At 60.0% G+C, this 24,615-nt stretch overlaps 2 protein-coding genes across 4 annotated transcripts; both read right to left on the bottom strand.

The window, feature by feature from the left end:
- Positions 1-887: 887 nt before the first annotated feature.
- Positions 888-5,592, bottom strand: TOR4A (torsin family 4 member A). Its single transcript, XM_009006072.5, has 2 exons — positions 5,410-5,592; positions 888-4,672 (listed from the first exon to the last, which is right to left on the bottom strand). Exon 2 carries the CDS (start codon positions 4,633-4,635, stop codon positions 3,364-3,366), a length of 1,272 nt encoding a protein of 423 aa, XP_009004320.1. The 5' UTR covers positions 4,636-4,672; positions 5,410-5,592; the 3' UTR covers positions 888-3,363.
- Positions 5,593-9,451: 3,859 nt separating this feature from the next.
- Positions 9,452-24,355, bottom strand: NELFB (negative elongation factor complex member B). 3 transcript variants are annotated; one of them, XR_013520291.1, is made up of 13 exons: positions 23,405-24,355; positions 22,954-23,117; positions 22,573-22,672; positions 21,987-22,217; positions 19,670-19,855; positions 18,837-18,949; positions 17,163-17,265; positions 16,794-16,889; positions 16,238-16,380; positions 16,017-16,123; positions 10,665-12,614; positions 10,334-10,442; positions 9,452-10,203 (listed from the first exon to the last, which is right to left on the bottom strand). XR_013520291.1 is itself a non-coding variant. In XM_078332643.1 (13 exons), the coding sequence occupies exons 1-13, from the start codon at positions 24,254-24,256 to the stop codon at positions 10,188-10,190; spliced, it is 2,445 nt and encodes an 814-aa protein (XP_078188769.1). In that variant the 5' UTR covers positions 24,257-24,355; the 3' UTR covers positions 9,452-10,187. The 3 variants fall into 3 exon arrangements, 2 of the variants coding, with proteins under 2 accessions (XP_078188769.1, XP_009004305.4); XM_078332643.1 differs by having other exon boundaries at positions 10,334-10,525; positions 10,665-10,806; XM_009006057.5 differs by having other exon boundaries at positions 10,665-10,806.
- Between the last annotated feature and the right edge of the window lie 260 nt (positions 24,356-24,615).

Below are 24,615 nucleotides of genomic sequence, written 5' to 3'. Positions count from 1 at the left end.
GATCCACCCATCTCAGTCTCCCAAAGTGCTGGGATTACAGGTGTGAGCCGCCTTGTGTGGCCAGCCCGGTCTCTATTAAAAGAAAAGAGGAAGGCAGGTGCGGTGGTTTACACCTGTAATCCCAGTACTTTGGGAGGCTGAGGCAGGTGAATCACCTGAGGTCAGGAGTTCAAGACCAGCCTGGTCAACACAGTGAGACCCCCGCCCCTACTAAAAATACAAAAATTAGCGGGAGGTGGTGGTGGGCGTCCATAATCTCAGCTACTCGGAAGGCTGAGGCGGGAGAATCACTTAAACCTGGGAGGCGTAGGTTGCAGCGAGTGGAGATCGTGCCACTGCACTCCAGCCTGGGTGACAGAATGAGACTCTGCCTCAAAAGAAAAAAAAAGCCATTATTATGTGCACACACAGATCACCAGGGTTACTACCTAACGATACATGGCAGACGTCGAAGAATAACTCAGACAACTGCACAGAAAGAGTGCAGCACCTATGAGAAGAGCAGCGAGGGTGTGTGGGACAATCGGGTTAGCTGGCAGCTTCCCACACTTCCAGCCTGGGCCATCTGCCCTCAGCACCTGTCCAGGGCAATTAAGGAAAATGCTCTTTTAGTTATTTATGGGTTTCCTGGAAAGCCTGGATGTTCGAGCTGCAGAATGCACATGACCTCCACTCCTTCCCTCAACTTCCCCCCCACACCACTTCCCCATCAGAAGCCTCTCAAACAAATAGCAAAACAAAGCCCCCAGTCAGTACAGCCTATTAAAGAGAAGCTTAGAGAGAGGGTGATAAATCTACCACAAATCTACAATTAGGGAAAAACATCAGCATCCTCCTCAATTATTATCAGACCAAGCAGGCCAAAAAACAAACCAAACAGTAGGTTATCCGATCTGAACCACACAGTTTATTAACAAGCATGATTTCCGGTCTTGTTTATAACTAGTGTTTGGTGCACATTCTTCTAAAGCACAAAAATTGGCCTCAATGTAACATTTTAGAAATAAATTAAAAAGAGGTTGCCGGTGGCTCAAGGCTGCAATCCCAACACTGTGGGAGGCAGAGGCAGGAGGATCGCGAAGTCAGAAGTTCGAGACCAGCGTGGCCAACACAGTGAAACCGCATCTCTATACTAAAAATTGAAAAAATTAGCTGGGCGTGGTGGTGGGCACCTGTAATCCCAGCTACTCGGGAGGCTGATGCAGGATAATCACTCGAAACTGGGAGGCAGAGGTTGCAGTGAGGTGAGATGGCGCCAGGAAAGAAAGAGGGAGAGAGGGAGGGAAATTGCCCCTTAGATTTGGACCTTTCGATACAAGCAGATGTTAGGTGGGTGTTGTTGACTGAAGGGTGGATGTGCTCATCTCCAACTGGGTGCTCTGTGGGAGGGGGAGGTGACAGGCCTGGGGAGTGGTGAGCACCCCAACATTCACCCATGCAGGGACTGGCAGACACGCCCCCCACTTGAAGCCAACGACCTTGAAGCCAACACGAAGGCCAGACCAGAGCTGGGTGCCCCTCTGTGTGGGCTCCTGGGACAGCCACTCTGCTGGAGGGGTCTCCTTCCCCCGACTGCCCCGCCCTGTGGGTGGGCGAGACAGCTCCCAGAGATGGCCAGAGGGTCCTCACAGCCCCAAGAGACAAAGGTTTCCTGGAAGCCCCAGCCCCACCCCGCTGAACCAGATGCCTCCCCAAAACTCCAGGAGCTGGAGAGCCGCAGGAGTCCTCAGGCCCCTTTGGGCAGGACGCGGCAGCCCTAGCGCATCGGCTTCCTCCCTGGGCCCAAGACCTGGGTGCTGAGCTCGGGGGAGCCACCGCCATCCACCCGGAGATCCCAGACTTTCAAGGGGCCCGAATCCCCGGTTCCATTACACGGCCCTCGCCCCAGACCACAGACACCAACCACCAGGGTGAGAATGGACGGGGGAGAATGGGACACCCTCCGCAAGACCCGCGGGGCCTCTCCAAGGACAGCAGCGCCGGCGAGCGCGGTCTCCCGACTGAGTTGAGGCCTCGGGGCCGGGGACGCGCGCGCACGCGAGGGATTCCCACTCGCTGGGGCCCGCACCGAGTGCGCTTGACTCTGGGCTCCTGGCGCGGTCCCGCCTCCGTCTTTGCGGTGACCCCACTCGACCGCGCCCCGCATGGGTGTGAAACCTCCTCGCCGCCCTCTGAGCCCCTCAGGACGGGTCACGGCGCCCGTGTGCTCCTCCCAGGCCGGAACCGCTGCGGGGCCGGTGTCGGGGACAGGGGCTTGGGGCGGCCTGGGGGACTCAGTGCCCAGGCTCGCGCTCAGCCCCGGCTACCACAGAAGCCACGGGCTCGCCGGCTCCGCAGGCTGGGCCGGGCGCGCCACAAGGCGGCGGCAGTGAGGCTGCCCGGTGCAACCCAGGCACCTGGGCTGCGGGAGGAGGCAGCGAGAACCGTTCAGGGGCGACCGCCGCCCCCAAGGAGATGTGGGACAGAAAGCACCTTCCTCTAAAGCCCCCATGGGTGTGGGAAGCCGATCTCCCAGAAGAGTCCAGGAGGGCTTCCGAGAGGCAGAGCCTGGGGAGCTGTGGGGTGTGGGGTCGACAGGCGTGGGGAGGGGGTGGGTGGGCAGAACTCGGGGCACGAAAGGCCATAGGGAAGGGGGGTCGCGCAGTCGTGGTGAGCAGGTGGCAGCCACGGGCTGAGGGGCTCATGTGCGTGAAGAGGGGGATGGGAGGAGGCCTGGGCACCTCCTGCTTGCCCCGCGGGCTCTCGGTCACCCAGTGAGCCCAAGCCAGAGCTGGCGGCACGGGGTTTGGGCTCTGGGAAGGAGGAGAGAGGCTGCCTGAGGCCCCCGGCCTTCGAGTCAAGTCGCTCAAGCCTTGAGCTGCTGAAAACACAACCTGAGTGAGGGGTGGGGTGGGAGAAGACAGCAGTACCCCAGCACTGTCATGGTCGGCTGCAGCCTCCTCTGTGCTCATCTCCAGGGTGGCGGGGATGAGAGCCCCACCCCAGCACCGAGCGTGGGGGGCCGCCTACCCACAGCCATTCCCCCCAAGGCAAGGTGGGCCAAAGCTGCGTGACCTGGGAACTGCTAGCCCTGAGGTCATCCTTGTACCATGGGAACCCAGCGCCCACCTCCTGCAACCAAACAGAACCCACCAGACCATGCCTGGGACCCCCAGCAGGGGAATGGGCGAGTTCAGGAGGGAGGGGGCTGCTCTCCTGCGGCTCCGAGGAGGGTGTGGACCTGGAGGTAGAGCTCTGAGATTCACCCCTGAGCCTGGCAGCCACAAAGTCACTAGAAGCCTCAGGGGCCTGCACCTGCCCACAAGGTCCCTGGTCACCCGCCCACTGCTGCCGTCAACCCAAACCTCCCGTCCGGCGCCTCTACTACAGGAGATTCACCGTGGCCACCACTTGCTTGCAGCCAGTCACAGCAAACTCGCGGCCAGCCACTTGGTAGAAGCTGAGCTGCGCGGCCAGACGCTCCGCACGAGCCTGATCAGGAAAGAAGCCCTCACCCGCCATCTCGTCGCGGAAGCAGCTGACCACGTCCCGCTTGTCCAGCAGCAGAAACGGCACGATGGCCGCGGCCTGCCACAGTGGGTGGTCCCGGGACAGCAGTGCCTGCAGGCTGGCGCGCAAGTCCTCGTCCGCCTGTGCCGCCTTGGCCTGGGCACTGCGGGCACCGTCGGGGCGCAGGGGCAGCGCACGGGACGCGTTCTGCAGCACGAAGCGCGTGACCTCGGCGCCGCCCGCGCCACTGAGGAGCACGTAGATGGCGTTGTGGAAGTGGTGCGGGCGCTGCGGCTGCAGGAAGCCATGCAGCTCGTCCAGCAGTGGCCGCGGCATGAGCTCCACGTCGTCCAGCACCAGGAGCGGGGTCTTTTCCTCCGCTTCAGCCCGCTCTACCACATTGGCCACGCGCCTCGCCAGCTCCTCGCGGCAGTCCCGTGCGGCGCGCGCCTCGGGGCAGTGGTGCCGTGCGTGGTACTGCAGCACCAGCGCGCCGTCCTCCAGCACCGCGCGGAAGTGGCGCGCCAGCAGGCGGCCCACGTGGCTCTTACCCACGCCACTGGGCCCGTGCAGCGCCAGGAGGAGCGGACGACTGTGCACGTGCGTGGCCAGGTAGTCCCGCATCAGCGCAACGATGCGTCCCACGGCGGCGGGCTGGCCGAACACCGCGCGCTGCAGCGCCTTCTCCAGCCCGTCGAGGTCATAGCGTTGCGCGTTGTCGTCCAGGTTCTCGATGGCGTTGAGCACCTGGAAGCCCACGATGGCGACCAGCAACAGCAGGCAGCGCTGCGCGCGGCTCCTGTGCTCCACGCGCGGCCGATACTTGCGCGAGGTCTCCGGGTAAAGCACCAAGCGGCTGCGCCGACGCCTCTTGCGTGGCGTCCTGGAGGACAGCTCCGCAGGGCCATCGAAGGTGAAGAACTGCGGCTGGTCCATATCCGCGCGCGGCACCGGGGAGCTGCAGCCCGGCCTGTGCGCCCCGGTCCCGACATTGGGCCCCCCACCCGGCTGCAGGAGGCGCCGCTTGCGCAGGACACACACCCGGCGGCGCAGGCGGAGCACGGCGCGCACGGGCGCGATCACGCACCGGCCCGAGGTTCCAGGGGCCGCGGCAGCAGGCTCCAGGCTGGGCTGACCGCGGTCCATGGCGCAGGAACGGCGCTCCGCATACAGGTCGCCCTCCCTGCAAATGGAAGACGGGGAGGGTCTCCGGACTCCCGCCACCGCCCTCTCCCGCAAACCGTTCCCGGGAGTGACCTTACCCCCTGGGAGTCCCGCGGGGTGCGGCCTGGGCTGTCCCAGGGCCAGGGCCAGGGCTTGGTCGCGGCCTCGCCCTCGCCCCTCCGACCGGGAAGCAGCCCTTCCTCAGCCCTTCCGTGGGGCCCCGATGCAAATCTCTGGGATCCTCCCATAAACGGCCTCGAGCCTTGAGGTAGTGGAGGGCTAGAGGCTTATCTAGTGGCCGCCCGGGCTTCCCGGAGGAGGAGTCGAAGGAGTCAGTGGCCGACCAGGCGCCCTTTGGGGTGAAGAACAGTCACACCGGCCCCTGCCCTCGCCCGCCACTCCGACTGGACTGGGCCGTCTCCCAAGGAGGGGCCGCGGGAAGCAGAGGCCTGAGCGCCCCAGGAGTTCAGAGGCGCCCCCACACGCTCCCAAACACTTGTTGGGGGTCTGGCCGGAACTTACGATTTTGAGAACAGGCCCCAGCCCCGTCCCCAGGCTCAGCCCAGGCCTCCCTGCCCCCGCTCCAAAACTGGGGTCCTCCCAACAGCCCTCCAGTGAACCAGCAGAGCAGCACAGGGAGCCGGGAGACCGGTGGAGGTGAGGTGAAAAGATGGACAGAAACAAAAGCTGGGGCGGAGCAAGAGCCGCTGACTAGCAGGAACTGGCCTGGGCCCTGGGCCCCAGCCCACCTCCTACCTGCAGCTGGTCCACTGCCCCCAGCTCAGCCGCCCCTGCCTGTGGCGGACGCCAGGGACTAAGTCTCCAGGCAGGAAATGCACCTTCCAGGGCGAGGGGGCAGGCCAGGGGCTTCCGGGGCCTGCTCTGGCCCAAGGGGCAGCGACACCTGTGGGTCCCCGGGGAGAGGCCAGAGCAGAGGAAGCTCCAGGGAGGTTTCCGCTTCTATGCAAAGGAAGTGAGTCAGGGGGTGCGGCCCAGGCGGGACTTGGGCTGGACGGAGGCACCAAAGGGGAAGGCCTGGCCGGCTCACCCGGATCCCCTGCCAGAGGTCACATCCCCTCTTTAGCTCTTCCGCACTCAGAGCCCTCCTGGCTCGGTCAGGCTCAGGACACCTGGTGAAGCCGAGGGCCCCTCCTGCAAGCCCTGCCCCGCCCTGGACTCCTGTACCTCAGCCTGTCCTCCAGGGCCCCCACCTCCCCCCAACATCCCTTCCACCTGACACCCCCACGTGGGGCCTACAGCTGGGAGGGAGGGGGCTCCAGCAGGGCAACAGCAGAGAGGGTGGGCAGGTTCCTCTGCCCAGCTTCGTGCCCCCAATCCCTCTCTTACCCTCCTCTCCCCTTTTTCCTTCACCTCCTGACCCCAATCTGGAGCCCCCAGAGGAGAGCTCATTTTCTTTCCCTCCCCCCTTCCCCTGTCCCCAGCCTGGAGCCCCCCACCCAGACAGGCAGCACATCCTGGGACAGTTCTATCACGGAAAAAAAACACATGTGGCTCAGGGTCCCTGTGGGGGTTGGGCAACACATTTAGAAAGAACTTGGGCCAGGAGCCAGAGCTCTGGGCACTTCCCCTGGCCACAGGGCTCCTCCCTCCAACAGGCAGGCCCAGACCACCCTTGACTCCTCCCACCCTGGCCCAGCCTGGAAGCCGCCTTCCAAGGAGGGACACGGTGGCCATTCAGCCACACCAGTGCTGCGGGCCTTCCCCTCAGGTCCCAGTCCCAGGGACGCCCCACTCACCATGACAGCCAGCCTGGGCCTGATGGTTTCCAGCTGTATATTCCTCACCCAGAGCCAGTGCATCAGGAAACATGGGTTGTGGGCTGGGGTTTCCATTCTCTCCAGGGCATGGGGTCCACAGGCCTGTCACGCTCCCCTCCAGGAACCAGGCCTGGGATTCAGGAACAGCCAGGGAACTGCACAGCCACCCCTCCCCTGTGCAGTGGGTGTTGGGGGGCCCCATCCCTCATTGTTGGGGCCGAGGGTGCTGCACATGCCACTTGGAACGCCCATGCTCTTCCTCCTGCCGGCGGCCCTCACTCCAGCCTCTGTGGGACCAGAGCGAAAGGAGGTTGGCTGTCCAGGCCCTGTGACCCCAGCACGGAGGTTGGGGTCCTTTGGGGGCCTCAGGCTTTGAGTTTCAGTGCTGCTTCTGATACAGGGAGGACCCTGAAGGAGAGGCCGTCAATGGGCAGTGCAGGCTGGCTGGGCCCTGGAAGTCCTGCAGCAAACCTCAGCCCTCCTCCAAGCCAGCCAAGGCTGGAGCTGCTGCTGCCAGAGGCTGGCCCAGAAACCCTCAGGCCAGAGCCCTCTGCAGAAAAGAGACTCGCTCAAGGGGTGCCCAGGACCCAGCCCTGTGGCTCAAACGTGAATCGTGAATCGGAGCCCTGGGCCAAGGCCTCCCCCTACCTGCACTTTCTCCCTTCTACAGGGATGAAGGGAGCCCCAGAACCCCAGCTCCCAGTGCCATCACCGTCTCCTGTGATGCCCAGGGCATGCCCATCACACACACATCCCCATTCCAGGAAGCCTCTCCTCCCACCTCCCTACCCAGCGGGGCCCTGCTGCTTCACCCCAGAGTTGATGTCCACCACCCAAACAGCCGGCATGTTCTCCGCTTCTGGAAGGGCTTCACCTCACTGCTTCCCCCAAACTGCTGGCGCCCTCCCCACTCTCCTCCCAAATTCCCCACAGGTGGTCACTTCACCAGAGAATGCCTCCCTCACCGTGCCGTGCCGGGGTCCTCCGTCCTGCCCCACCAGGTCTTTCTGCCTCACTTCCCAGCAGCGTCCACACCTGGTCACTCAGGCAGCTCGGCTCTTCCTGCCCCGATGCTGTCACTGCAGTAACCACGCAGCCCAAGGCTCAGCCGCCCACTTCCAGTTCCAGCACCTTCCTGTGGCACACACCCCTCACCTCACCAGCTCCTCACCCACAGGCTCCTCAGTCTCTGTCCCTCCCTCCCCATCTGTGGGCCTTGCACCCCCTGCAGGTGCCCTGGGCATGACCTGCCCACTGCCGACCGACCATACCAGGCATCCGGGTCCCCTCACCACAGCCAAGTCCTCGCCACCTCCTCCCCCTTCTGCCTCCCAGCTGAAGACCTGATAAAATGGAGGCAGCAGCAAGGGGCTCCCAGCATCCCCCTAGCGTCTCCTCAGCGTACCCCCAGCGTCTGTGCCCACCAGCCCTCTTCTGAGGATGCCCCGTTTGGCCGAGACCCCGCTGCCGCCTCCTTCAGTGACAGCCCAGGCACAGCCCACCATCCACTCCTCAGTCTGCTGGGTCAGTCGTAGCAGCCCCAAAACATGTATTTCTTTCTTTTTTTTCTTTGGCCCTCATTAAGTGCATTAATCTTCTATCTTCAAAAAAAAAAGGGGCCAGGCACGGTGCCTCACGCCTGTAATCCCAGCATGTTGGGAGGCTGAGGCAGGATCATGAGGTCAGGAGATCGAGACCAGCCTGGCTAATACGGTGAAACCCTGTCTCTACTAAAAATTAAAAAAAAAAAAAAACAAAATTAGCTGGGTGTGGCAACAGGCACCTATAGTCCCAGCTACTTGGGAGGCTGAGGCAGGAGAATCACTTAAACCCGGGAGGCAGAGGTTGCAGTGAGCCAAGGTCGCACCACTGCACTCCAGCCTGGGAGACGGAGCAAGACTGTCTCAAAAAAGAAAACAAACCACGCACTCTTGGCCCGACCGGGCCTTCATCCCATCCGTAGTGCCTCTCAGCTGCGTCTCCCAGCCCCTCCCTCTGAAGCCCTGTTCCTCGGCCCCTCCTCCCTGGGCTGCAGGGCACCCCATCTGCTGCCAGCTGCCAGCACCCAGAGCACATGGCTGCTCAACCTCACCTGGACTGATCTAGCTGTCAGTCGGTCAAACACCAGTAACCACAACAGCATCCTGATACACATCCCGACCCATCTCTTCAGAGCTCCACACCTCCAAACCCATTGCACGGGCCTGTCAGACAGGCCTCTGGAGCACCCCAAGCCCTTGGTCTTCCCATAGCAACCCACCTGGGCAGGTTCAAAGCCCTGGGCCCTCCAAGACGCCTCTGCAGCTCACATCTTCCAGCCTACCTGGAACTTCTCCTGCTCTGCCTCCAGATCATACCCAGGACCCTCGAGCACCACCCGCCAGCCAGACCAGCCCCGGACGCCCAGCCCCACCTGGGTCCCCAGCTCCCACCAGAGCCTTCAGCCTGGGACTTCTCTGCCTGCCCTGGGCTCTGGGAGAGAAAGACATGATCGAGTAAACTGAGGCACAGATCTGGCAGTGTAGACCATGAGTGCTGTGCAGGTCTGCAGAGGTGCAAGTCCCAGGCCTCCCTGGCTCTGTCCCCGAGGAGACCGGCTCAGAGGCTCCCATACCCACGAGACCCCAGCACTGTGGGTTGTCTTGCCCACAGGTCCCACTGCTGCCCAGCTGAGCCTCATCTACTGGGAATGGCCCTGGCTCTCCATGGCACATCCTGGGCCTCCAGGGCTCCTGTCCCTGGTGCACGTTGGGGGGCCAGGGGTGCCCCCTGGAATTGCAGGACGAAAACAAAGCAGCTGGTATGCGTCTCAGGGCACCGAGCCCCTCGGGGGCGGGGGGGCTTCCTGTTAGCCTCCAGAAATTATATCATCCGCGGCTGCTGGTCACAGGCAGGGCTGAGTAGCCCAGAGGCACTTTGGCCCATACGGCTGCACCTATCGACTCCACAGCACAAATGCCTGCGTGCACCCAAGCTGTACCCAACCCCAGGGCAGGCACAGACACACCTCAGCCGCCAGGTTTACCAAAATGCCTTTTATTTACATAGAATCTCACTGTGTGTCCAGCTGGCCCGGTAGCGGCCACTGAAGGTGGCAATGCTGGGCAGGGAGTGCTGGCTCCACAGGTGAAATGGGCCATGGGGCACCCGGGCTGCAGGGTGAGGTGGCTCCCTCTGCACAGGACCCAGGACACGCGCCATGGCACAGGCCTGGCTGCTGCCCCCACATGACATCCATGAGGTCCCAGCTGCAACTCCACCACCCCAGGGCAGAAAGCACTGTGCCTCACCTTTGCCAGGCTGGGCCAAAACAGAGGCCCCGCCCCCACTTCTCCCCTTGGAAAACAGGTGGGTTTTTCCTAACCCAGGAAAACGGAAGATGAGCACGCTTTCTATGGCTGTGAAAGTACAAGGAGAGGCAGTGCCCTGGGAGCTACCATGTGATGGCAGGCCAGCCCTGGACCCGACTCCAGGGAGCAGGAGCAGGGGCTGTGACCACAGGACAGGCCTGGCCACAGCCCCGGGAGCGGGGACTGCCCTGCACACCCAGGTCCGAGAGTCCCTTCCAGCTCTCCAAGGCTGTGACTTGGCAGGGCCCTGGCACCCAAGCAGCCCTGGGGGAGCCTCAGAGTGGGGCAGGGGCGGGCACGCTGGGGAGGGGCAGCTCCAGGGTGGGCGTCTCCGCGGCCTGCGCCGGACTGGGCTTCCGGTGGTCCAGCTGCTCCAGCTTCTCGCCAAGCTGAGAGTAAAGCTCCTTCACAGCCTCTCCACTCTGTAGGGAACCACAGCCATGAAGCAGGCAAGGCGCATGGGCGGGCACAGAGGGCAAAGGGGTGGGTGCTCACAGGACCCCGAGGGCAGTGTGACAGCACACCCACGGCTGGGAGTCCCCAGGCACCCACCTGGCCTGTAGGCTCCAGGGCCTTCTGCAAGGCTTCCAGCTTTGACGGGGCCACCCTGGGGTGCAGGTGAATGAGGAGCCGCAGCGCGTGCCGCTGCACATTCTCCTTCCTGGAAAAGGCCTCTGGGGTTGGGGCGTGAAGGCGGCCCTGCTGTCTCCCCAGGCCCAGCCCAGCTGCAGGCAGGCAAGGCCCCTGGAGACAGGACAGGACCAGCCCTTGGACCCTCCCCAGCTGTGCCCAGCGAACCCACCTGCAGACCCCACCCACAGGAGGGGGACAGCGGCCACCTCAGGCTGCCACAGACAGGAGCAGAGCGGCAGAGCAGGCCTACCTGGGCGAGGCAGTGAGGAAGAAGCCGTCGAAGAGGCTGCTGCAGAAGTCCTCCAGGGCAAACTCGTCCGCCAGCAGCGCCAGGCTGCCCGTGAGCAGGTGGAGGAAGATGTCGCCGAAGGCCAAATCGCCAAAGGTCTCCACTGCAGACACAGCAGGTATCAGCCCAGCACCACCCACCCTGCCCACCCACCCCAGAGTGGGCACCTTTGTCCTCACACCTCAGCACCCACTTCAGGGGGTGCTCACATGGGGGGTTCTCGGTTGTTCCGAGGTGAGAAGCACAGGGTCCCAGCAGGTGAGGAGGTGGGAGGTGGACAGGGGCAGAGGGAGGAGGAGACAGAAAAGCAAGGTGCTGCCAGCAGCAGAGCCCAGGAGAGACGCAGCCTAACCAACAACAAAGGGCCTGGCGCTGGCTCCAGGGTCCTCCCAGACCAGCTACACAGTGCCACAGGAAAGAAGCAAGAAAAACTTCCACATTCTCTGTCACAGCCAGACACCGAAATGCAAAAAAGATGGCAAGCAGGCCCATGGATGCCTCACCCGCCATCACAGCACAGAAGCCACGGAGCATGCCAAGAGCAAATCGCAGGCCCAACACCACATGCAGCGCCCCCACAGGGAGGGTGGCTGCCTGCGACCAATGCCCGTGGAATGATGCCAGACAGAGCTGTGGCCAAGTCACACAGAGGTGCTGTGTGCAGACAGGGCTAGGTGGCCTTCCCAGCACCCCGGATGGGACCTTTCTGAAGACAGACTCAGCTGGCATCACCTGCGTCCAGAGTGACCAGAATGTTTCCAGAAGACCCAGGCCCCCAAGGTACCTGCCTGCCTTACAGGGCCTTGGCCACACACATGGCTAGGTGGTCACAGGACACGTGGCAGGCACAGTCATGACCAGGGATGCAGCAGCCAGGCCCCACCCGGCAAATGCCCTGATTCCTGCAACTCTGGGGAACCCGAAACTGAGACAGGAGAGGAGACACAGGCATATCCCAACCCTAACGGGACCCTCCACGCAGCAGGGGGACACCTGCAGAGGCACAGCCACGGCCCGTCAGCAGAGGGGCAGCAGTGAACCCAACTCAGGTGTGACAGTGGTCCGTGGTCTGTGGTCACTAGTTTTTTTTTTCTTGAAGTGTCTTATTGTCACCCAGGCTGGAGTGCAATGGTTCGATATCAGCTCACTGCAACCTCCACCTCCTGGGTTCAAGCGATTCTCCTGGCTCAGCCTCTCGAGTAGATGGAGTTACAGGTGCCCACCACCATACCTGGCTAATTTTTGTATTTTTAGTAGAGATGGAGTTTCACCATGTTGGCCAGGCTGGTCTGGAACTCCTGACCTCAGGAGATCCACCTGCCAGACATGGTGAAACCCTGTCTCTACTAAAGCTAAAAATTAGTTGGGTGTGGGTGGCACACGCCTGTAGTCCCAGCTACGCAGGAGGCTGAAGCAGAATTGCTTATCCCGGGAGGCAGAAGTTGCAGTGAGCTGAGATAGTGCCACTGCACTCCAGCCAGCAACAGAGCCAGACTCCGTCTCAAATAACAACAATAAAATAAACAAGAGAATTCTAAAAATCAATATCCCTTCTTACCAGAATGCACTAAAAAACTAAGAACAAGTGTGCTCTCCCCAAATGGGACTGAAAATACACATCCCTGGCCGTGGGGCAGCTGTGGGGCAGCCATGTGCTCTGAGGGAAAAGCTGCCCTCCTGGTTCTCAGCCTGTTTCCAGTCACAATCAAATGAGAGAGACAGAAGTGCAGGCACGAGGAAGGCCTCCCAGACAACTGTCGTGCAGACTCCGCAGTGATTGACAAATCCAGCAGGTGCCGCCTACTGCACACCTGGGCCAAGCCACAGCCTCGTGCCCGAGCTGCACGCCTGCACAGCATGTGGCTGCACCAAGGACCGGAGGCCACTGGGACACAGCGCTAAGTGACTGACCTAAACGGAGAAGGTAGGGTGAAAATACAGTATGTAAGCTTATGTGACTGCGTGGCTGCGTATGTGGTCCATGGCTGACAGAATGTTATGTGACATGTGACTGTCCTGCAGTGGACAGAAAGGCCAAGGCAAATCAAAGTTATTTATAACCGTGTTCCCGGAAGTCTCAAAAATAAACAAGCCGGCTCTGCCGGCGGCCCACAGCACAACGTCCTGACGCCCCTATGCGCCTGCCAGAGCCTCGAGAAGGAGCAGCAGTACCGGCCCCTGCATGAGCCCGTGAGGCTTTGTCAGGTCACATCTGCCTGTGTCGTCTGATGCCACTGTCTGTCACTCACCCCAGCAGCAACGGGAAACCCACACCCAAGCCAAAGGCTTCATGCTGTCACCGCAGGAGTGTGCTCCTGAGAAAAGGGTAAGCCTGGCCCCTTCTGTCTGTCTCATCTCTAGCTGTCTCTGTCTCTCATCTGCCTCTCTCCTCTGTCTCCCTGTCTCATCTTTGTCTCTTATGTCTGTCTCTGTCTCTCATCTGTGTCTCTCTCTCTCATCTCTGTGTATCTCTGCCTCTCCTCTCTTTCTGGCTCTGTGTCTTTCTCTGTCTGTGTCTCTCCTCTGTCTCTCCTCTTGGTCTGTGCCTCTAAGTCTCTCATCTGGGTCTGTGTGTCTCTGTCTCTCCTCTCTTTCTGGCTCTGCGTCTGTCTGTCTGTTTCTGTGTCTCTCATCTCAGACTGTGTGTCTTGTCTCTCCTCTCTGCCTGGCTCTGTCTCTCCTCTCTGTCTCTCATCTTGGTCTGTGTCTCTGTCTCTCATCTCAGTCTCTGTGTCTGTCTCTCCCCTCTGTCTCTCATCTCAGTCTCTGTGTATCTGTCTCTCTCCTCTGTCTCATCTTGATCTGTGCCTCATCTCTGTGCCTCTCATCTGGGTCTGTGTATCTGTCTCTCATCTCGGTCTGTGTCTGTCTCTCATCTCAGTCTCTGTGTGTCTGTCTCTCCCCTCTCTGTCTCTCATCTCGGTCTGTCTCTGTCTTTCCTCTCAGTCTCTGTGTATATGTCTCTCATCTGTCTCTCTCATCTCAGTCTGTGTCTCTCATCTGGGTGTGTCTCTTATCTCTCCTGTGTCTCTCATCTCGGTCTGTGTCTCTGTCTCTCATCTCGGTCTGTGTCTCTGTCTCTCATCTCAGTGTGTCTGTCTCTCTTCTCTGTGTCTCTCATCTCGGTCTGTGTCTCTGTATCTCACCTCTGTGTCTCTCATCTGGGTCTGTGTCTCTGTCTCTCCTGTCTCTCTCATCTCGGTCTGTGTCTCTCTCTCATCTCAGTCTCTGTGTGTCTGTCTCTCCTCTCTGTGTCTCTCATCTCGATCTGTGTCTCATCTCTGTGTCTCTCATCTGGGTCTGTGTGTCTGTTTCTCCTTTGTCTCTCATCTGGGTCTGTGTGTCTCTGTGTTTCATCTCTGTGTCTCTCATCTGGTCTGTGTGTCTCTGTCTCTCCTCTGTGTCTCTCCTCTGGTCTGTGTGTCTCTGTCTCTCCTCTGAGTCTCTCATCTGGTCTGTGTCTCTCTCTCCTCTGTGTCTCTCATCTGGTCTGTGTGTCTCTGTCTCTCCTCTGTGTCTCTCATCTGGTCTGTGCATCTCTGTCTCTCCTCTGGGTCTCTCCTCTGTCTGGCTCTGCATCTGGCTCAGTCTCCCCTGCCCCTGCTCTCTTGCCTGCCCATCCCATAGGATGCCGTACGAAAAAGCCCGCCAGATGCAGACCCTGGACTTCCCAGCCTACGGAACTGTGAGAAGTCCCTGCTTTTTTTTTTCTCAGGACAGTTGCGCTCTGTCACTCAGGCTGGAGTGCAGTGGTACGATCTCGGCTCACAACAACCTCCACCTCCCAGTTCAAGCAATTCTCCTGCCTCAGCCTCCTAAGTAGCTGTGACTACAGGCACCTGCCATGGTGCCCAGCTAATTTTTGTATTTTTTTGTACGTGCGGTTTCACCATGTTGGCCAGACTGGTCTCCAGCTCCTGACCTCGTGATTCGCCTGTGTTGGCCTCCAAAAGTGCTGGGATTTCAGGCCTGAGCCACTGCGCCCGGCCATCCCGGCTCTTTCTAAATTGCTCCGTCTGGAGTCTCTGTTAGAGTAGCACAAGGCGCACTAAGTCGGCAAACCCCAGACAAGTCAGCAGGGAAGGGCCCAGGGTCCGTGTCACAGCCGCAGTGGGGGCCACATGGCCAGAGTGGTCCCATCTCCCCCATGGGACCTGCAGCTCTACTTCTGAAGGTGGCCATCTGGACCCCTCCTCTTTTTCCTAGTTTGCAACAACCATCCCCAAGGAGGCTCCCAGGGGGAAGAGGGCCTGTCACCGCCTGGGGTGGGGAACTGAGACAGGTGCTCTCCCTCCCTCCCCCTCGCTCTATCCTCTGAGCACCGAGGGGCCCCACACCCCTTGCCAGTCTGGATAAAATAAAGACAGCTCTTGCATCACCTTTTTGTTGGAAAGTACAAAGTTGAACTCCCTCTCCCTTTCTAGTAAAACAGATTGCAGACAAAAACGTGTGAAAACAAGGCCGGGCGCGGACGCTCACGCCTGTAATCCCAGCACTTTGGGACCCCAAGGCAGGTGGATCACAAAGTCAGGAGTTGGAGACCAGCTTGACCAATATGGTGAAACCTCTTCTCTACCAAAAATATAACAGTTCGCCAGGTGTGGTGGCGGGCACCTGTAATCCCAGTTACTTAGGAGGCTGAGGAACTCGGGAACCTGACGTTGCAGTAAGCCAAGACTGTGCCACTGCACTCCAGCCTGGGCAAAAAAGCGAGACTCTGCCTCAAAAAAAAAAGTGAAAACAAAGCTAGCAAAGTCGGAGGTGATCTGGGGAGATGGCAGCTCCTGGGGGCCTGGGACTGCACCCTGGGCAGGATCACACACGGCAGCTGCCACAGGGTGGGCGCGCCAGGCACCACCAGCCAGCACTCACCAGCCCCGGGAGTCAGCACTCACCCAGCCCGGGCAGTCAGCACTCACCAGTCCCGACGGTCAGCACTCACCAGAGGTCAGCACTCACCAGACCCGACGGTCAGGACTCACCCAGCCCCAGCAGTCAGCACTCACCAGTCCCGGTAGTCAGCACTCACCCAGCCCTGACAGTCAGCACTCACCAGACCCGGCAGTCAGCACTCACCAGCCCCGACAGTCAGCACTCACCAGACCTGGCAGTCGGCACTCACCAGCCCCGACAGTCAGGACTCACCCAGTCCCGGCAGTCAGCACTCACCAGCCCCGACAGTCAGGACTCACCCAGTCCCGGCAGTCAGCACTCACCAGCCCCGACAGTCAGGACTCACCCAGCCCCGGCAGACAGCACTCACCAGACCCGGTAGTCAGCACTCACCCAGCCCCTCAGTCAGGACTCACTCACCCAGCCCCGGCAGCAGGCGGAGGAGTGCATTCTTATTCCTCTGCTTGGTGATGTGCAGAACATAGTACAGCCCGACCTCGCAGGCCATGCGCTGCTCCTGCAAAAACCTGTGCCCAGGGCGCCATCAGCACCCTGTCAGCCCCCACTTCGACCCAAGACCAACCCTGCAGCAGCCCCTGGGGAACAGTGCCACCCCTGCCCCTCAGCCCTGCAGCCCATACTTAGTAAAGCTTTCGGGAAGTGTGTTTGGATATGAGACCGGGGCTTTCTCCTCAGCCGGAAGTTTCTGATCCACGTTGAAAGTGTAGTCGTCTACCAGGAAGGACATGAGCATTGGGAGGAACCTGGTGATGAGCTCCACCTCCTAGGAGGAGGGAGGCCGTGAGGGGCCTGGGCCCCACATCCCGCACTCCAGCTGACACACACCCTGCCCTTGGCCCTCCTGCTCCCCCCCCAACATCTTACCACCCCAACCCTCCTCTCCAGGTCGCCAGGCCCCTCTTCCCACCTCCCAAGTCCCCCACCCAGGGCCATCTCCTCAAACCCCCTTCTGGGCCTGGATCCACAAAGAGCAGCAGCCACCCCGTGGCCAGCCGCAGTCAGTGAAGACCCCAGAACACCCCTGGTGGGCATTTTCCCAAAAGGAAGGTTGGCACCTCCAGAAAGGAAGCTTTGGGACCAAAGGGGCCTCCAAAATCACCTTGCTACCACCTTCCCTCCACCCCATGTCCAGCCCACAACCTCTCCTGTGACTCTGCCCCACAGGAGGCTCGTTACCATCTTGGGCTCCTTGAAGACCTGGCTGTCAATCATGTCCCAGGCTCCCTGGCCCAGCGCCAGCAGCCGGAGCAGCAGCAGGAGGTCGGGGCTATCCTGCAGGGAGCACAGGCTCAGCGCATCTTCCGGGCGGCATGTCCTGGGCGCGGAGCTCCTCTGACCCCACTCTCTACCCAGCAGGGTCTCTGGTGCTCATGGCCAGGTCCACAGGACTGGGATCACTGGCCCCACACACAGGGTGAAACCCAGTCTCACGGGGGGAAGCACGGGACTCTACATGGGCCACCAAAGTCCCTACCCCTGACCACCCAGGGCAGCCAGCGGGGCAGCCACAGGGCCCCGGCAGCCGCTGGTGAAGCCCAAGCTCACCCTGGGCAGCGTCTCCTGGCCAACCAGCTCCTGCAGGTGCCTGACTGTGCTCAGCGCCAGCGTGTTGATGGCAAAGGGGTCACACAGGATCATGGACAGGTCCCTGGAAGGAGGCCGCCTTGGCGTTAATGCAACACCTGTTGCCCCTCCCATCAGCGGCAAGGTCCTCAGGAGGGGTGGCCTCCAGGACTGGCAGTGAACGCCCACCACATGCTGGGTTTCTTAAAAAAAAGCTTAAGGTGGCTGGGTGCGGTGGCTCACACCTGTAATCTCAGCACTTTAGGAGGCCAACACGGGCAGATCACGAGGTCAGGAGATTGAGACCATCCTGGCCAACATTGTGGAACCCCATCTCTACTAAAAATACAAAAGCTAGCTGGGCATGGTGGTTCACACCTGTAATCCCAGCTACTCAGGAAGCTGAGGCAGGAGAATCGCTTGAACCCGGAGGCGGCCAGATCACACCACTACACTCCAGCCTGGTGACAGAGCAAGACTCCATTACCACAAAAAAAAATTCAGGTTCGCAATTTGTCCTTAATGCACTCAAAGACCTTTCAAATTAAAGAATTTTAAAAAAACAGCCAAGCACAGTGGCTCACACCGTAATCCCAGCACTTTGGGAGGCCGAGGTGGGCAGATCACCTGAGATCAGGAGTTCAAGACCAGCCTGACCAATGGTGAAACCCTGTCTCTACTAAAAATACAAAATTAGCCAGTCGTGGTGGCACATGACTGTACTCCCAGCTACTTAGGAGGCTAAAGCGAGAGAATCACTTGAACCCTGGAGGCAAAGATTGTGATGAGCTGAGATCACACCACTGCACTCTAGCCTGAGCAACAAGAGTGAAACTCCACCTCAAAAAAAAAAGGAGTTAAGAAAAAAAAAAAAGGTTGGGTGTGGTGGCTCACACTTGTAATCACAGCACTTTGAGAGGCTAAGGCCAGTGGATTGCTCAAGCACAGGAGTTCGAGACCAGCCTGGGAAACATGGTGAAACCCCTTCTCCACTACATACAAAAATCAGCCCAGTGCGGTGGTGTGCGCCTGTAATCCCAGCTCTTTGGGACGCTGAGGCAGCAGGATCAATGGCCAGGAGGCTGAGGGAGATCATACCACTGCACTCCAGCCTGGGTGACAGAGACCCTGTCTCAAAAAAAAAAAAAAAGAAAAAAGTGGCAAAGGTTCGGCCAGCACTGTGTCTATGCACCAGGCAGAGGACACTGGAAAGCCAATGCCCCTGGAGGTCCCAGGTCAGAGGCGGGTCCCACAGCGCTGCAGACAGCAGAGCCCCCAGCCCCTGGGCCTGGCTCCAGAATGCAAAGTTGAGGAGGGAGACTCTTTGCTAACTAGACACATCCCAACAACTATGTCCCTCAGCTGTGGGCCAGCAGTGCCCAGCGCAGCTCTACTGAAACATCCAGGTCAGGCGCAGTGACTCATGCCTGTAATCCTAGCACTTTGGGAGGCCAAGGCGAGTGGATCCCGGGCCCAAACTCTCTCTTCTCTATCTCCATGTCTTGTGTTTTCTATTTCTACATTGCTCATCTCCACACCAGCCGGGAGGAGCTCACAGAACCCTGCAGGGCTGGACCCTATGTGCCCACAGCAGAACACAGCCAGCGCAGACCGGACCTGCACAGGGCACTGAGGGCCTCGAGGAGCTGACCTCACCCCAGCACCTGCTCCTGGCCCTTCTTGACTCCATCGAGAAAGCCCTGCAGCTCCCGAGCCCTCTTGCTGTCCACAAACCGCTCTCGGATGCAAGCGTCCAGGCACCAGGTGAACTGCAAGGAGGAAGCACAGTTGGGACCCAGCCCAAAGCTCCCAGGACAACCAGAGACTCCAGCCCCAGCCCTGGCCTCTGGCCCAATGGCAGCCGCTGTGAGGTGCAGCACCGGGCACCAGTCTACAGCACTCCCCACACCTCACGGCAGAGCAGCAGGGTCAGGACAGCAGTGGAGAGGGCGATGTTTCTTTCCAAAAAGGGACTCCCTCATGGCACTCTGGGGTGGCCGCTGCAGCACTCCAAGCGATGGAGGCCTCAGAGGGTGACACCAGAGTCCCGGGAAGATGGTCCCAGGATTGCAGGCTCCTGTGGGAAGGGAAAACCCTATTCCTGGAGCACTCGGTACCAGGCCAACAAGTGGCCTCCAGGATTCTGGGGAAGTGGAGAGCCACAGACCAGGTGGAAAGATGGAGGAAGCTAGGGCAATGGTCAGGGTCCAGCCTGTTGGTCCTACAGCCCTCAGGAAGAGAAAGGGATAGATGGAGCCAGGGAGTTCCCAGGAACAACCAGGTCGCTGGCTCAGATGCAGGGGACTAGCCTCCTCCCAACCGTCAGGGTCTGTGGAGGTGCCAAAGGGACAGCACACAGCAGGACAGAAAGACAGAGCCCAGGAAACAGGCTTCAGAGAGGAGGGCCCAGATGGTCCCTGGACCAGCCAAACCCAAGGGGAGGAGGATCCAGGAGGGCCAGGATGGGGAGGGAGGGAGGGCAGAGCTACCTTGTGGCATGGGTCCACGGTGCAGATCTCACCCACGTCCAGGTCGTGCAGGGACATGAGCAGCTCGGCCCGCAGCGTGCAGTAGTGCACGTTCCGCGTGCGCAGGAAGAGCGTGCGCAGAAACTGCAGCACCATGTCGTACAGCTTCACATTCTTCCCCACCATCTGCGTCAGCCGCTGCACCACCTGCGGCAAGAGCCACCCGTCAGGCCCCGGGACCCTCCCTCGCTCCGCCAGAGCCAGGACACATGGAGGTCACACCCAGGGGTGGCGCAGCCCTCTCTCTGGATCTGTCTTTCCTACTTCTAGGCAGAAAATGTTCCCTCCTCTCTTATTAAATATTGGCACCAGTCTGATGGTAGCAGATTCTATTATTTTTATTACTTTTTTTTGGAACAAGGCCTTGCTCTGTTGCTCAGGCTGGAGTGCAGTGATGCAGTTGTGGCTCACTGCAGCCTTGACCCCCTGGGCTCAAGTGATCCTCCTGCCTCAGCCTCCTGAGTAGCTGGAACTACAACTGCATGTCACCAGGCCCAACCAATTGTTTTTTTGAGATGAAGTCTCACTCTGTCTGTCATAGGCTGGAGTGCAGTGGCGCAATCTCAGCTCACTGCAACTCTGCCTCCTGGGTTCAAGCAATTCTTCCATCTCAGCCTCTCGGGTAGCTGGGATTACAGGTATACGCCACCATGCCTGGCTAATTTTTGTATTAGTACAGATGAGGTTTCACCATGTTGGCCGGGATGGTCTTGATCTCTTGATCTTGTGATCTGCCCGGCTCAGCCACCCAGTGCTGGGATTACAGTCGTGAGCCACCGTGCCCAGCCTTTTTTTTTAATGTCACTTTTTAAAAGAGAATCGGGCTGGGCATGGTGACTCATGCCTGTAATCCCAGCACTTGGGAGGCTGTGACAGGTTGATTGCCTGAGGTCAGGAGTTCCAGACCAGCCTGGCCAACACGAGGAAACCCCATCTCTATTAAAAATACAAAAATTGGCTGGGCGCAGTGGCTCAAGCCTGTAATCCCAGCACTTTGGGAGGCCGAGGCAGGTGGATCACGAGGTCAAAAGATCAAGACCATCCTGGTCAACAAGGTGAAACCCCGTCTCTACTAAAAAAATATATAAAAAATTAGCTGGGCATGGTGGCGTGTGCCCGTAGTCCCAACTACTCGGGAGGCTGAGGCAGGAGAATTGCTTGAACCCAGGAGGTGGAGGTTGTGGTGAGCCGAGATCGTGCCATTGCACTCCAGCCTGGGTAACAAGAGCTAAACTCCATCTCAAAAAAAAAAAAAAAAAAAAAAGAAAAAGAAATCTCGGCTGGGCGTGGTGCCTCATGTCTGTAATCCCCACACTTTAGGATACTGACAGAGGACTGCTTCAGCCCAGGAGTTCAAGACCAGACTATGCAACACAGTCAGACCCCCAACTCTACAAAAATAAATATTTCATTAGTCCAAATATGGCAGCGCATGCCTGTGGTCCTAGCTACTCAGAAGCCTGAGGGGGGAAGCTGGCTTTAGCTCAGGAGGTCAAGCCTGCAGTGGGCTGTGATGACGCCACTGGACTCCAGCCTGGGCAACAGAGTGAGACCCTGTCTCTTAACAAAAATAGAAAAAAAAAAAAAAGTCCTGCACAGTGGCTTATGCCTGTAATCCCCGCACTTTGGGGGGATGAGGCAGGCAGATAGATCATTTGAGCTCAGGAGTTTGAGCCCAGCCTGACCAATGTAACACTAAAGACATAAAAATTGGCTGGCATGATGGCACACACCTATAATCCCAGCTACTGGGGTGGCTGAGGCAGAATAATACCTTGAACCTGGGAGGCAGAGGCTGCAGTGAGCCAAGATCGCACCACTGCACTTCAGCCTGGGTGACAAGAGCGAAACTCCATCTCAAGAAACAAAACAAAACTGAGGGAAAATTTGAGTTTAGAATAATGCCAACATTATTAACAGGCAGAACCTTGGATTTGCTGTCCTCTGAAGAACGAAAAGCAAATAACTGAAATATTTGAAAGGTGAAGAACCAAACAGAAGCAGCTTTTTAGAAGTAGGAGAGGGAGCTGTAACTTCTCGTTAGGGGCCTTTCCGCAGATTTTAATGTTGTGCACATATGGTTTTAATCGAAAGTAAAATACATACAAAGAGAAAACCAACCTTCCTTCTAGCACAAGTCCCAGGCCTGCCACCCGCAAGAGTAGAACCACCCTGCCATTCACAAGGCAGCAAACAGTCGATCCCCAGGTAGCTGAAGGGCCTGGCCATGGCACGCCCAAGAGGTGCCCCACCCTGCACGCGGCCTCTCCCCTCTCACCTCACCCTGGCGCCTGGTCTTGGGGGAAGGACTGAAGAAGTTGTGCAGGACGGAGAGCTCTGTGCTGAAGAGCGCGCTCTCCTTCTCCAAGATGTACTGCTTCAGCAGCGGGGAGACCTCGTCCCCAAAGAGGGCCTGATTGTCTTGCCAGATCTGCCTCTTCACCTCCACGGCGCAGGCTCGATACAGCTCCTTGTCAGCCATTACGAGCTTCAGCTTTTTCTCAGGAACCTACGCGGCACCACAGGCTGCCTGTGAGCGGCACCTATGTCCCTGGGTCTCCCTCGAGTCCACTTCAAGCCACGCCCCACTCTACAGGGCACCTATGACTGGGCCCCCAGTCCCAGCAGGTTCAGGCAGACGTGCTAAATACCAACAGGTCTTTCCCAGAAGGGGCCCCACGCCCCAACTCCAGTGCCAAGCTTCAGTCTCCACGCGGCTCACGCGGGAGAGGCCAGCACAGGAGCCACCACGGACAGCACTCAGGCAGGCGGCTCACTGGAACTTCCATCAACCAAGAGCATGAGGGTGGGTGGACGCCCGAGCCAGCAAGGTTTTAGGGTCAGGGTCAGGGTTAGGGTTCTACCTTGGGCAGGTGCTTCATGACACACATCACCACAGGCTGCAGGGACGGCATCTTGACCAGAGAAAAGCTCTTCTCCAGAAGGTCTTCCAGCTTCTTGTACCTGGAACAACTCACACGATTGATGGCGTGGCAATGGGCCGAATCAGAGCAGCTGTCTGCATGTCCCAGTCAGATAACGGCTGCCAGGCCAAGTCTCCACACGCAGAACACGAGAGGCAAGAGGCCGTTCAGACACAGGCCCAGGCCACCTCTGGGAGCAAGGCTGTGCAGCCAGGAGGATGATCAATGTCCAAGTCGATCTTAGGCTGAGAGGCCGACAAGGCTGTGCAGCCAGGAGGACGATCAATGCCCGCCGGGCACATATCGGACCCGCCCACCCACCTTTCCTCAGCCTTCCCCTCCGAAGCGATGGCCGACACCCGCTCCAGCAGCTTGTCTCGCAGCTCATCGAACACCGACTGGTGGAACTCCAGCCGCGGCGTCCCGTGTAGGTCCAAGAAGGGGAGGGCCGACTGGAGAGAGGGCAGCAGCACGCCGTTCTCTGTCTGAGGAAGCAAAAGGTCAGCTGCCGCCCACTGCGCCCGGGCACCCGATGTCCTGCAAGCACAGGGAGGCACGAACCCCAGGGTTCCCGGCCGTGCAGGGGCAGCGGCAGCCACCAGAAGCCACCCAGCCGTCCAGCAAACCGACGCCAGCTCGGGACTCCACCCCCAGAACGGGACTCAGCCACTCGAAGAAAGCCGGGAACTTCCGGCGCCTCCGCCAGGCTCGACTCCCGCGCAGGCGGCCTGGCGGTCGACCCGGGCTGCCCCCGCCTCGAGGCCCGCCCCACCTGGAACTGCTCGATGGCCTTGAGCGGCTCCGTGCAGTTGGTCAGGGTCTCCTTCAGGTCCTCGCCGTTGGCCACGCCCAGGTCCTGCAGCCCCGCGAACATGGCCGAGGCCCCGGCCGCCGCCCGGCTCGGCGCCCCATCCCCAGCCCGCTCCCCCGGCGCCGCCGCAGGCGCCCCAGAAGCCCGCTCCGCCGGGCCTCGGGGGCCCCCCGAGCCCCGCTCCCCCGCGCCCTCCAGCTCGGCCAAGTCCCGCCCGCTTCGCGGCTCCGCGCACACCGCACCGCCCGGGTCCGCCAGCCAACCGGCCCCCGGGAAACACCGCCGCTGCCGCGCGCAGGTTCCTGGGAGCAGCGCCCGCCCCTCGCGCAACAGGCTCCACCTAGCCAGCCCCGCGCGCGTGCGCCCTCCGGTCCCGCGGGCGAGCGTGGGTGGGTGGGAAAGGGGCGCCATTTCAGCCGAGTGGATTTCGTGCGCATAAGCGTGTAAAACGGTCTTGCGGATCTCGCAGCAGCCTCGCGACGCGGGACATGTTGCCCGGGGTTGCGCCCCCAGCCTCTGCGCCGCGCTGGTGTGTGACTCGGGTGCGGCCTCCTCGGCGTAAAACCGGCACGAAGCCCCCACCCCAGCGCTGCGGCGAAGGCTGGGTCTCAGCGCCTTCAGGCGGGGGCCTGGCGGAGACCAGGCGCGCGAACGACGGCCGCCCTCCCCGGCCACGGAGGCGCTGGCACCCGCCAGCCCCGCGGAGCCGTGAGGGAGAGTCCAGGTCCCGCAGCGCCTCTTCTCGTCCCAGGCGGGCTCCCCGGGCCTCCCCGTCGCCCTCCCGCACGCTCTGCCGCGCCAAGCCCGACACATTCTCTCTTTTCTATCTGTGCTGCTGAAATTTTTCTCTACAAATTTCTTTCATGCTGCCCAGCAAACTCTTGCTCTTCCTTGAAGGCTCCCTCTTCCACCACCTCCTCCAGGAAGCCCTCCCTCCTTCGCCCAGCTGGAGGAGATCGCTCCATCCTTCCTGCTGCTCCCGCTTCCAGCTTTGGGTCTCAGAGGTGCCAGGTGGTGCCCGGGTCGCCCCAGCCGTAAGCAGAGCTCCTGTTGCTACGGCCAGGCAACCACAGCTCTATTGCCACTGGAATAGACCCCTAGCTGGTTTGGTGGCAGAGGGGGACAAGGGGCACAGCACATACACAGTCCTAGGCTTGGAGTCCTCTGTGCGA

Source organism: Callithrix jacchus, chromosome 1, assembly GCF_049354715.1.
Source record: "Callithrix jacchus isolate 240 chromosome 1, calJac240_pri, whole genome shotgun sequence".
Taxonomy (NCBI): Eukaryota; Metazoa; Chordata; class Mammalia; order Primates; family Cebidae; genus Callithrix; species Callithrix jacchus.
Note: the sequence above shows the minus strand (reverse complement) of the source record. Positions and strands in the feature narration are given on the sequence as shown.